Genomic DNA, 12,240 nt, shown 5'->3' on the forward strand with positions numbered 1-12,240 from the left:
ACCATGATCATGGCGACCAGGATCAAGGTGACCACCCATCACAATGACCAGGATCATGGTGATTGGGATCACGGTGGCCACCATCACAATGACCAGGATCACGGTGACCGGGATCACGGTGGCCACCCATCATAATGACCGCGATCATGGTGATCATGGTGACTGTGATAATGGTGGCCACCACCACAGTGACCATGATGATGGTGACCACAATCAAGGTGACCACCCATTACAATGACTGCCATCTTGGTGGCCACCATCACAAGGACCATGATCATGGCGACCGGGATCAAGGTCACCACCCATCACGATGACCGCCATCTTGGCGGCCACCATCCCAATGACCAGGATCACGATGACTGGGATCACGGGGGCCACCATCATGATGACCACCATCACAATGACTCTGATCATGGTGGCCACCATCTCTATGACCAGGATCATGGTGACTGGGATCATGGGGGCCACCACCACAATGACCATGATCATGGTAACCAGGACCAAGGTGACCACCCATCACGATGACCGCCATCATGGTGCCCACCATCACGCTGACCAGGCTCACGATGACCAGCATCACGGTGGCCACCATCACGCTGACCACAATCATGGTGATCATGGTGACCGGCATCACGGTGGCCACCATCTCTATGACCAGGCTCAGGGCGTGTACGCGGGCGGCGGCTGGAACTGGTTGACCACCTCGTAGTCGGGCCCGTAGGGCTCGGCCTCCTCCATCTCGGAGAGCAGCTCCAGGGCCTGCTCCTCCTCCTCGCTGGGGTAGTGCCGCAGCAGGTTGGCGGCCGTGGCCAGGATGGAGGCGCCGCCCGCGCCCGCCACCAGGTAGAAGCTGACGGCGAAGGTGACGAACACCTGCGAGCCGTGGTACTTCTTGTGCTGCTGCTGCTGCGCCAGGAGCAGCTCCGAGGCCCAGTAGCAGAAGCCGATCACCGTGGCGCACTGCAGGACTGGAAAAATGGGGAAAAACGGGTTAGATTTAGGAAAAGTTGGGAAAATTGGGTTAGATTGGGGAAAAAAACAGAAAAACTGGGTAAAAATGGGTTAGATTAGGGAAAATTTGGTCTGGGGTCGCCAGGAGCAGCTCCAAGGCCCAGTAGCAGAAGCCGATCACCGTGGCGCACTGCAGCACTGCAAAATGGGGAAAACCGGGTTAGATTTGGGAAAAGTTGGGAAAATTGGGTTGGATTTGGGAAAAAAACGGGGGAAAAAACCAAGAAAAACTGGGTAAAAATGGGTTAGATTGGGGAAAATTGGGTCTGGGGTCGCCAGGAGCAGCTCTGAGGCCCAGTAGCAGAAGCCGATCACCGTGGCGCACTGCAGCACTGCAAAATGGGGAAAAACAGGTTAGATTTGGGAAAAAATGGGAAAAAACAAAACAAAAAAAAGGGGGAAAAATAGGTTGGATTGGGATAGGTCTGGGCTCTTCAGGAGCAGCTCCGAGGCCCAGGAGCAGAACCCGATCACCATGGCACACTGCAGGACTGGAAAATGGGGAAAATTGGGTTAGATTGGGGAAAAAAATCATTAATTTTTTTTTAAAAATGGGTTAGATTTGGGAAAAATTGGAAAAACTGGGCAACACATCCAAAAATGGGTTAAATTGGGGTGGGTTTGGGGTCTGGGGTCTCCAGGAGGAGCTCTGAGGCCCAGCAGAAGAACCCAACTGCTGTGGCACACTGCACGACTGGGGAAAAAACATGGAAAAAAATGGGTTAGATTGAGAGAAAATGAAAAAAAAAAAAAATTTGGGGGGGGATTTTTAGGGAGAATTTCATCCCTTCCATTTAATTTTTGGTGTTTTTCTGGGTGAAATTTCATCAATTTTTTTTTAAATTTTTGGGGGATTTTTGGGGTGCATTTAATTGCTTTTTTAAAAAAAATCTTTGCGGGATTTTGGGGTGTTTTTGGGGTGCCCCCACCTGTGAGGATGTGGGCGAAGGCGTAGCGCCGGGTGATTTTCAGGGCCGGGTGTTTGGGCCCGAAGACGTCGAGCAGGAAAGCGCCGAGGCTGCACAGGATGCCCAGGAAGCAGAAAGCAGCGATGACCCGCAGCAGCAGCACTGTCTGTGGGTTCATGCAGAAATCTGGGGGAAAAAAAGGGAAAAAGTGGGAAAAAACAGGATAAGAGCAAAGAAAATCTGGATTTTTTAACAAAAAAACCTGATTTTTCAGCAAAAAAAATCCAAGTTTCTGCACAAAATATCTGAATTTTTTTTTGCCCTAAAAAATTTGAATTTTCTGCCCAAAATTTGGATTTTCTGTGAAAAAAAAAAACAGATATTCCGCCTAAAAAAATCAGTTTTTCCACCTAAAAAATTCTCCCCAAAAATCTGCTTTTCCAACCAAAATATTTGGATTTTATGCCCCAAAATAATTCACTGTTCTGGTAAAGGGACCCAGCCCAGCTAGAATTTGGGGAGGAAAAGTGGATTTTTGGGGGATTTTTTTGGGGATTTTTGGGGGGATTTTGAGCAGATTTTTGGGGAATTTTTGGGGATTTTCGGGGAACAAATCCAAATGTTATTCCTTTAAATGCCAACACCCCTTTGAGCCAATCCCTGTAATTAGGGACGGCTCATTAATTAGGGGTGAGTTGTTAATTAGGGACAGGTCATTAATTAGGGGTGACTCTTTAATTAGGGGTGAGTTCCTGTGCCCGAGGGGGAGGAGCAAGGCTGGAAAAATGGGAACGGGAAATTCCACGGGAATGGGGAGGGAGGAGGGAGGAAGAGGAGGGAGGGAGATGGAGAGGGATGAAGGGAGATGGGTTTGGACAAGGACACGGGAGAATGGACGAGGATGAAGAGGATGGAAGGGATGGAAGGTTCTGGAAGGGACAGAAGGCCACAGAAGGTTCCAGAAGGGGACAGAAGGACACAGAAGGCTCTGGAAGGGACAGATGGACACAGAAGGGTCTGGAAGGCTCTGGAACGCCACGGAAGGTTCTGGAAGGGTTTGGAAGGGGACAGAAGGACACAGAAGGTTCTGGAGGGGTCTAGAAGAGGACAGAATGCCACAGAAGGCCATGGAAGGTTCTGGAAGGGGACAGAAGGGGCAGAAGGTTTTGGAGGGGTCTGGGAGGGACAGAAGGCTCTGGAGTGGACAGAAGGCCACAGAAGGTTCTGGAAGGGGGCAGAAGGAACAGAAGGCCATGGAAGGTTCCAGAATAGGACAGAAGGACACAGAAGGCCACGGAAGGTTCCGGAAGGGGACAGAGGGACACAGAAGGCTCAGGAAGGGATGGACAGAAGGGCCACAGAAGGTTCTGGAGTGGACAGAAGGACACAGAAGGCCACAGAAGGTTCCAGAATAGGACAGAAGGACACAGAAGGCCATGGAAGGTTCCAGAATAGGACAGAAGGACACAGAAGGCCATGGAAGGTTCTGGAAGGGGACAGAAGGACACAGAAGGCTCAGGAAGGGATGAAATGGACAGAAGGGCCATAGAAGGTTCTGGAGCAGACAGAAGGACACAGAAGGCCACAGAAGGTTCCAGAAGGAACAGAACAGAAGGGACAGAAGGCCACGGAAGGTTCTGGAAGGGGACAGAAGGACACAGAATGCCACAGAAGACCACAGAAGGTTCCAGAAGGGGACAGAAGACAACGGAAGGTTTCAGAAGGGACAGGAGGACACAGAAGGCCATGGAATGCTCCAGAAGGGACAGGAGGACACAGAACGTTCCAGAAGGAACAGAAGGGGCAGAGTGTTCCGGAAGGGGACAGGAGGCCACAGAAGGCCATGGAATGTTCCAGAAGGGACAGGAGGACACAGAACGTTCCGGAAGGCGACAGAAGGACACAGAATGCCACGGAAGGGACAGAACGTTCCGGAATCCCGCCGCCCCGCTCACCTCTGAGCAGCTCGGGCTGCACGAAGCCCAGCACGTCGGCCACGCCCAGCTCCTGGCGGGCGCAGGTGCCGCCGTGGATGCGCAGCCAGGCGGGCTCGGCCAGCGCGGTGCAGAGCGCGGTGATGGCCAGGGCCCCCGGCAGCGCCGACGCCAGGCTGCGCTCCGGCTGCTTGGGCAGCGCCGCGCCACGGCGCCGCGACGGAACCGCGCCCGCCGCGCCCGCCGAGTACATGGCGGGGAGGGGACGGGGTTACGGACACCGGTACCGGGTCACCCGCACCAGAACTGGCACCGGGAACGGAACCGGGAATGGAACCGGCACCGGGGTTATGGACGCTGGCCCTGGGTCACCAGAACGAGGGCTGGGACCGGGATCACAAATGGAACCGGTACCGGGGTTACGGGCACCGGTACTGGGTCACCGGAATCGGCACCGTAACTGGGACTGGAACTGAAACTGGAACCTAGACCGGCACTGGGACTGGAACCGGTACCGGGTTATTTACACCGGCCCTGGGTCACTGGAACTGGGACTGGCACCAGGAATGGGACCGGGAACGGAACCGGGACCGGTACCAGGGTTACGGACACCGGCCCTGGGTCACCAGGACTGGCACCGGGAATGGGACCAGGACCGGAACCAGGACTGGAACCGGTACCGGCACTGGGGTAAGGGACACCTGCTCTGGGTTACCAGACACCTGCTCCGGGCCCCGGTACCGGTCACTGACACCCACTCCGGATCACCAGGACCGGCTCCGGGTTACCAGCACCGGCTCCAGGTTCCGGGATACGCTGTACCGGCCCTGGGATCTCCGGTACCGGTTCCCGACTCGCGGCACCCTCCCCGCGTCACCGACACCCGCTCCGGGTCACCGCTACCGGCTCCGGGACGCCCGACACCCGCCCCGGGATAACCGGTACCGGTTCCGGGACGCCTGGCACTGCCCCGGGATAACCGGCACCGGTTCCCGACTCCCGGCACCCTCCCTGCGTCACCGACACCCGCCCAGGGATAACCGGTACCGGCTCCTGGACCCTGACACCCCTCCGGGATAACCGGCACTGGCCCTGGGATCACCGGTACAGGCTCCGGGACCCCCGACACCCGCCCCGGGTTCACCGGCAGTGGTTTCCGACACCGGTCCCGGTCGCTCCGAACGCGCTGAGCCCGGCCCCGGGACAGGCGGCGCCGGTGCCGATCCCGGGACAGGCGGTGCCGGTGCCGGTGCCGATCCCGACCCCGCCGGGCCCCGGCAGCGGCTCCGGGCCCTCCTCACGGCCCCGCCCCGCCCGGCCGCGCTTCCGCTTCCGCTTCCGTTCCGCTTCCTGTCCGCTCCGGCGTCGGTTCCGGTTCCGGTCCCGGTGTCGGTTCCGGTGCCGCCATGCCCGAGGCGCTGTCGCTGCTGTGCCGGGTGTCGGCGCACCCCGAGTCCCGCTGCTGGGCCCTGGCCTGGAGCCCCAGCGGGGCCCTGCTGGCGTCCTGCGGCGGGGACCGGACCGTGCGGGTGTGGGGCCGGGAGGGTGAGCGGGGAACGGGAACGGGAACGGGAACGGGAACGGGAATGGGAACGGGAATGGGACCGGCCCGTGCGGGTGTGGGGCCGGGAGGGTGAGCGGGGAACGGGAACGGGAACGGGAACGGGATTGGACAGTGCGGGTGTGGGAGGGTGAGCGGGGAAACCGGGAATAGGAGCGGGACCGAACCGTAAGGATTTGGGGCTGGGAGGGTGAGTGGGGAAAACGGGACCGGGACCGCACCGGGAGGGTGTGGGGAAACCGGGAACGGGAACGGGGCCGTGCGGGGGGAGCGGGACGGACACGGGGCTGAGCGGGACCTGTCCCGTGTCCGTCCCGGTGTGTCCCCGTGTCCGTCCCGGTGTGTCCCCGTGTCCCCACGGCAGGCTCGGGCTGGGCGTGCCGGGCGGTGCTGGCGGACGGGCACCAGCGCACCGTGCGCCGCGTGGCCTGGTCACCGTGCGGGCAGTTCCTGGCCTCGGCCAGCTTCGATGGCACCACCTGCGTGTGGCGGCGGCACGAGCACGGCTTCGAGGTGCGGCGCTGACGCCGGTGTCACCCCTGTGTCACACCCCTGTGTGATCCGTGTCACCTCCCAGCGTCACCTGTGCCACCTGTGTCCCCGTCATTGTCTCCTGTGACCCCCAGACCCTTTCCCATCCTTCCAAATCTTCCCCCCAGACCTCCCCGATTCCCCCCAAATCTGCCCCAATCCCCCCCAGTTACCCCCCTGTGTCCCCCAGACCCATTCCCACCCCCGTGTCCCCCCCGTGTCACCGTGCCCTGTCCCCACAGGTGGTGGCCACGCTGGAGGGACACGAGAACGAGGTGAAGTCGGTGGCCTGGGCACCCTCGGGGTCACTGCTGGCCACCTGCAGCCGTGACAAGAGCGTCTGGGTCTGGGAGGGTGAGTGCTGACCACTGACCACACTGTCCCCCGTGTCCCCACACTGTCCCCCGTGTCCCCACACTGTCCCCCGTGTCCCCACACTGTCCCCCGTGTCCCCTCACTGTCCCCTGTCCCCGCAGTGGACGAGGAGGAGCAGGAGTTCGAGTGTGTCAGCGTGCTGAGCGCCCACACGCAGGACGTCAAACACGTGGTGTGGCACCCCAGCCAGGAGGTACCTGGGGACACACCTGGGGACACCCCAAACTCCCACAGGAACCCCAGAGACCCCCAAGCCCCCTAAAACCTGCCAGGGTCTCGTTCCTGCCCCCAGTATCCCCAATGTCCCCAACAATGTCCCCGTTGCTGTCCCCAGCTGCTGGCCAGCGCCAGCTACGATGACACGGTGCGATCCCTGTCCCCAGTGTCCCCAGTGTCCCCAACAATGTCCCCCTTGTCCCCAGCTGCTGGCCAGCGCCAGCTACGATGACTCGGTGCGATCCCTGTCCCCAGTGTCCCCAGTGTCCCCGATGATGTCCCCCTTGTCCCCAGCTGCTGGCCAGCGCCAGCTACGATGACACGGTGCGCCTGTACCGCGAGGACGAGGACGACTGGGTGTGCTGTGCCACCCTGGAGGGTCACACGTCCACCGTGTGGGCAGTGGCCTGGGAGCGCTCGGGCCGGCGCCTCGTGTCCTGCAGCGACGACCGCACCCTGCGCGTGTGGCAGCGCAGCGAGGGACAGGGTGAGGGACACGGGGACATTGGGAACATTGGGGACAGGGACACAGTGAGGGACATGGGGACATTGGGGACATTGGGGACAAGGACTGGCGTTCTGCAGTGATGGCTGCACCCTGCGCGTGTGGCAGCGCAGCGAGGGACAAGGTGAGGGACATGGGGACATGGATGGGGACTGGGGACATGGGGACAGGGACATGGGGACATGGCTGGGGTCACTGGGGACGTGGAGACAACAGGGACGGGGGGACAGCAGGGACAGGGATGGGGATGGGAACAGGAGACGGGGACAGGGATCAGGAGTTGGGGACGGGTGACAGGGATGGGGACAGGGGACTCGTGTCCTGCAGCGATGACAACACCGTGCGGGGGTGGACACCCCAATGTCCCCACTGTCTCTGCTGTCCCCAATGTCCCCGCTGTGTCCCCCTGTCCCCAGGCGGTGGCTCGGAGCACAGCTGGCAGTGCGTCTGCACCCTGTCCGGGTACCACGGGCGCAGCATCTACGACGTGGCCTGGTGAGCACCGGGGACATTGGGGACAGCTGGGGACACTGAGGGGACATTGGGGGCATCAGGGACACTGGGGACACCTCACCGGGTTCCCTTCCCATTACCCCCGTGCACCTCCAGATGCCACCACCCTTGTGATTCCTCCAGGTGCCACCTGACCCCTGTCCCTGTCCCCGCAGGTGCCACCTGACGGGCGCGGTGGCCACGGCGTGCGGTGACGACGCCGTGCGGGTGTTCGAGGAGGTGTCCCCGGTGTCCCTGGTGTCCCCGGTGACGTTCAGCCTGGCCGCCCACGTGCCGCGGGCGCACGCCCAGGACGCCAACGGGGTGGCGTGGCACCCGCGCGAGCCGGGGCTGCTGGCGTCCTGCGGGGACGACGGGGACATCGCCTTCTGGCAGTACCAGCGCCCCGAGGGGCTCTGAGCCACCACGGGGACACCACGGGGACCTGCAGGACAGCCCAGGTGGCTCCAGAACCTTCTGGGGCCTCCAGAACCTTCCCATGGCCTCCAGAATCACTCAACGTTCTCCAGAACATCCCCACGGCCTCCAGGACACCTTGAAAACCTCCAGGAGATCTCAGGGGCCTCCAGGAGCCTCCTGTGGCCTCCAGGAACATCCTGTGGCCTCCAGGATCACCCAGTGTTCTCCAGAACCTCCCCCATGGCCTTCAGAAGCTTCCTGTGGCCTCCAGGACACCGTGGGAACCTGCAGGAACCTCCTGTGGCCTCCAGGAGCGCCCAACATCCTCCAGGAGATCTCAGTGGCCTCCAGGATTCCCCAGTGTTCTCCAGAACCTCCCTTGTGGCCTTTAGGACCTTCCCAAGTCCTACAAGATCCCGTGTTCTACAGGACTCCATCCAGGACCTCCTGGTGTCCTCCAGGACATGTTCCAGGACTTTCCCAAGTTCTCTAGGACTTTCCCAGTGTCCTCCAAGATCCCCCAAGTTCTCCAAGACCAGTGGCCTCCAGAACCTTCTCAAGTTCTCCAGAACCTTGCCAAGTCCCCCCAGTGTCCCCAGCCCGTCCTCGTGTCCCTCCCCAGTTGGGTTTGTGGGGTCGGGGCGGGTTTGGGGTCTCAACAGCCAATAAACCCCAGGACGGCCCAAAATCGCCCCGATCCCACAAGGACCTGATGGGAGTTTGGGGTCTGGGGGTTCGGGATCGGGGAATTTGGGATCCAGGAGTTTGGGACTGGAGGATTTGGGATCTGGGAATTTGGGGTCCAGCACTGAGTCCTAGTCACATCCTGAAGTTTATTCCAACCTAAAAAAAAAAACTCTGTACAAAACATCCAAACCCTAAAAACCAACGGGAACGCAGGAGGGGGGCCTGGGGATTTCATGGGATTGTTGCTGGGATCCTGTGGGATTTTGATAGAATTTTCTGGTATTTTACAGTACCTGGGTGGGATTTCACTGGGATATTTTGGGATTTTGGGGATTCTGTGGGATTTTGCTGGGATTTTTTTGGTTACTACTGGGATGTTTTGGGATTCTGTGGGATTTCACTGGGATAATTTTGGGATCCTGAGGGCCATTTGGGATCCTGAGGAATTTTTTAGGATCCTGAAGGACTTTTTAGGATTCTCTGGGATATTTTGGAATTCTGAGGATTTTCTCAGGGCCATTTGGGATCCTGATGGGTTTTTAGGATCCCGATGGATTTTGGGGATCCCCGGGGCCGCGTGGGGCTCAGTCGGAGTCGGAGTCGCTCTCGGCCTCCTTGACGTCCACGCTGAATTTGTACTCCTGGTCGCAGCCCATGTAGGCGTCGCTCATGAAGAACAGCGTGTAGTGCTGGGTGCCCGCGGCCGGGGCCACGAAGTCCAGCTTCACCTGGGGACAGGGACACCACCACGGGGTCACCAAGTGTCACCTGGTGTGACCCAGCCTGCGGCACCACGGTGTGACCAAGCCTGGTGTCACCCGGGGCCACCCAGCCCATGGCACCCACCCTGTGACACCACCACGGTGTCACTCATGTCAGCCCCTCATTGTCACCCCAGTGTCACCCCAGTGTCACCTTGGCCTTCTGCTGCAGCGTCAGGCGTTTGATGGAGATGAGGCTGTTGGACTTGGAGTCGCCGATCACCACCCACCAGCCCTCCTCACGCTTCTGTGGGGATAGCAAGGGGACATCGGGGACATCAGGGACACTGTCACACCATCCACCACCCCCATCACCACCCACCAGCCCTCCTCACGCTCCTGTGGGGACATCAGGGGACATTATTGGGATGATGGGATGTATGGGATGGGTGGGATGGGGATGGATGGATGGGATTGGGATGGATGGATGGGATTGGGATGGATGGATGGGATGGGGATGGATGGATGGGATTGGGATGGATGGGATGGGGATGGATGGATGGGATCCCAACCCCACGGTACCTGTGGGAACAGGGGGGCGATGACCGGCCCGGTGACCTCCTCCTCACGCTCCAGCTGCACCAGCACCACCACAGGGCCACCACTGGGGACAGAGATGGGAACAGTGACCACAAACCCCAAACCCCATCCCAATCCCAAACCCCATCCCACGCACCTGGAGACACACAACAGGATCCAGATCCCAAACCCGATGACCCCAATGATCCCAATCCCAATGATCCCAATCCTGATCCCAATCCCATACAGACCTTTGGATGCTGTCCCTGTCCCCCACCTCATGGGACAGCTCCATGTTGGGGTAGCGGTTGAAGAACCATCCCCAACCCAATGATCGCAATAAACTTAATGATCCCAACAATCCCAATGACTCCAATGGCCCCAATCCCATCCTAATGACCCCAATCCCAACCCCAATGATCCCAATGACCCCAGTGACCCCGCTCTCACCTGCGGATGCTGTCCCTGTCGCCCACCTCGTAGGACAGCTCGATGTTGGGGTAGCGGTTGCAGAAGCGCGCCACGTCGGCGATCTGCGCCTCGGGCAGCTGCAGCAGCGCCGTGCGCTCCTCGTCCTCCATCTCCATGATGTCAAACACGCTCTCCACGCCCTGAAACGCCCACAGTCGGCCCGAGGTGTCCCCAAGGTGTCCCTTGGGTGCCCCTTGGATGTCCCTTGGGTATCCCCAAGGTGTCCCTCGGGTGCCCCCTGGATGTCCCCGAAGTGTCCCTCGGCTGCCTTTTGAGTGTCCCTAGGGTGCTCCTTGGATGTCCCTTGGGTATCCCCAAGATGTCCCCAAAGTGTCCCTTGGGTATCCCCAAAATGTCCCCAAAGTCTCCCTTGGGTGTCCCCTGGGTCCCAAGGTGTCCCCAAAGTGGCCCACAAGTGTCCCACAATTGTCCCCAAAGTGTCCCTTGGGTATCCCCAAGATGTCCCCAAAGTGTCCTCTGGGTGTCCCTTGGATATCCCCAAAGTGTCCTCATGGTGTCCCCAAGGTGTCTCTTGAATGTCCCTTGGATATCTTTAGAGTGTCCCCAAGGTGTCCCGGAAGTGTCCCCAGGTGTCCCCAGGCCATACCTTGTCCGTGCAGCGTTTGATGTGCTCGGAGGTGAAGTGGGGCAGCTGCTTCAGGTACGAGTCCTTGGACCACATGGCCTGGGTGACCATCTGGGCCAGCTCCATGGCGGCCAGCGCCGGGCTGAGCCACCCATTGCTGGACAGCACGTCCACGCAGGCCTGGATCAGCCGGATGGCCTGGACAGATGGACAGGGATGGTCAGGGATGGTCAAGGATGGACAGGGATGGACAGGGATGGGCAGTGACAAGGACAGGGACATGGACACGGCCACCCATTGCTGGACAGCACGTCCACGCAGGCCTGGATCAGCTGGATGGCCTGGACAGATGGTCAGGGATGGGCAGAGATGGGCAGTGGCAGCCAGGGATGGGGACCTCATGAGATGGACCCAGGCTGGAGCAGTTCCTGCAGAACTGACCCCATGGAAGAGTGACCACATGGGGCAATCCCTGGGGAACTGACCCCATGGGATGAAGCCAGGCTGGAATTCCTGCAGAATTGACCCCATAGATGGATCCAGGATGGAATTCCTGGAGAACTGCCCCCATGGGATGGAGCAATCCTGGAGAACCTCATTATCCCACCCAACTTTCCTCAGCCATCAATCCCACCCCACCCCAAATCCAGCCCGTTTTCCCATGACAGATGGGGGGTCTCTCCAGCTCCTCACCCCAAGAACCCTTTGCTGCGCTCCCCGTGCCCCGAGTGGGGTTTTGGGGTCCCACCTTGCTGAGGATCTCCTCGGTGTCCGACTGCAGCTCAGCACTCAGCTGCATGCGGGACAGGTGGGCCTGCAGCAGCAGGTTGGTCTTGACGTGGGGGTCGTTGAATTTGGGGTTGGTCAGCTTGTGAGGCACCTTCTGGGACAGCTGCGGGTGGAGGAGAAACCCTTTAGTGCCCAAACCCCAAATTGGGGCTTGACCCCAAAACCAGCTCCATCACCAGGGTGGAGGAGGGAGAGAGGTTTGCGATTGTGGAATTAATGGGGTTGGGATTGTTGAGTGGTCATCCTATTCCATCTCATCCCAATCCCATAGATACCATTCCATCCCATCATTCCCATTGATCCCATCCCATCCAATCGATCCTACTGATCCTATTCTCAACCCATCCCATTGATCCTGTTGATCCCATCCCATTGACCCCAATGATCCCATCCCAATGATCCCATCCCGATCCCAGACCTGGTGCAGCAGGTTGTCCTTGTGGTGCCAGATGGGGATGTTCCCATTGATCCCAT

General features: G+C 59.6%; 3 protein-coding genes across 3 annotated transcripts in view; 1 reads left to right on the plus strand and 2 right to left on the minus strand.

Annotated features, from left to right (window-relative positions):
- Nucleotides 1–567: 567 nt before the first annotated feature.
- TMEM127 (transmembrane protein 127) lies at nucleotides 568–5,129 on the minus strand. Its single transcript, XM_058820298.1, has 3 exons — nucleotides 3,875–5,129; nucleotides 1,941–2,105; nucleotides 568–968 (listed from the first exon to the last, which is right to left on the minus strand). The coding sequence occupies exons 1-3, from the start codon at nucleotides 4,104–4,106 to the stop codon at nucleotides 661–663; spliced, it is 705 nt and encodes a 234-aa protein (XP_058676281.1). The 5' UTR covers nucleotides 4,107–5,129; the 3' UTR covers nucleotides 568–660.
- A 116-nt stretch (nucleotides 5,130–5,245) lies between these two features.
- CIAO1 (cytosolic iron-sulfur assembly component 1) lies at nucleotides 5,246–8,641 on the plus strand. Its single transcript, XM_058820177.1, has 7 exons — nucleotides 5,246–5,398; nucleotides 5,779–5,927; nucleotides 6,188–6,299; nucleotides 6,422–6,513; nucleotides 6,831–7,023; nucleotides 7,458–7,536; nucleotides 7,710–8,641. Exons 1-7 carry the CDS (start codon nucleotides 5,260–5,262, stop codon nucleotides 7,951–7,953), a joined length of 1,008 nt encoding a protein of 335 aa, XP_058676160.1. The 5' UTR covers nucleotides 5,246–5,259; the 3' UTR covers nucleotides 7,954–8,641.
- A 125-nt stretch (nucleotides 8,642–8,766) lies between these two features.
- The window catches only part of SNRNP200 (small nuclear ribonucleoprotein U5 subunit 200), a 34,438-nt gene continuing 30,964 nt past the window's right edge, over nucleotides 8,767–12,240 (minus strand). The window contains exons 40-45 of the mRNA XM_058820346.1: nucleotides 11,726–11,869; nucleotides 10,999–11,175; nucleotides 10,371–10,531; nucleotides 9,924–10,005; nucleotides 9,556–9,648; nucleotides 8,767–9,368 (exon numbers count right to left, since the gene is read on the minus strand). Of these exons, the coding sequence (XP_058676329.1) occupies nucleotides 9,225–9,368; nucleotides 9,556–9,648; nucleotides 9,924–10,005; nucleotides 10,371–10,531; nucleotides 10,999–11,175; nucleotides 11,726–11,869 (801 nt within the window). The 3' untranslated portion in view covers nucleotides 8,767–9,224. The remainder of the gene's footprint in view (nucleotides 9,369–9,555; nucleotides 9,649–9,923; nucleotides 10,006–10,370; nucleotides 10,532–10,998; nucleotides 11,176–11,725; nucleotides 11,870–12,240) is intronic.

Source organism: Ammospiza caudacuta, chromosome 26, assembly GCF_027887145.1.
Source record: "Ammospiza caudacuta isolate bAmmCau1 chromosome 26, bAmmCau1.pri, whole genome shotgun sequence".
Lineage (NCBI taxonomy): Eukaryota > Metazoa > Chordata > Aves > Passeriformes > Passerellidae > Ammospiza > Ammospiza caudacuta.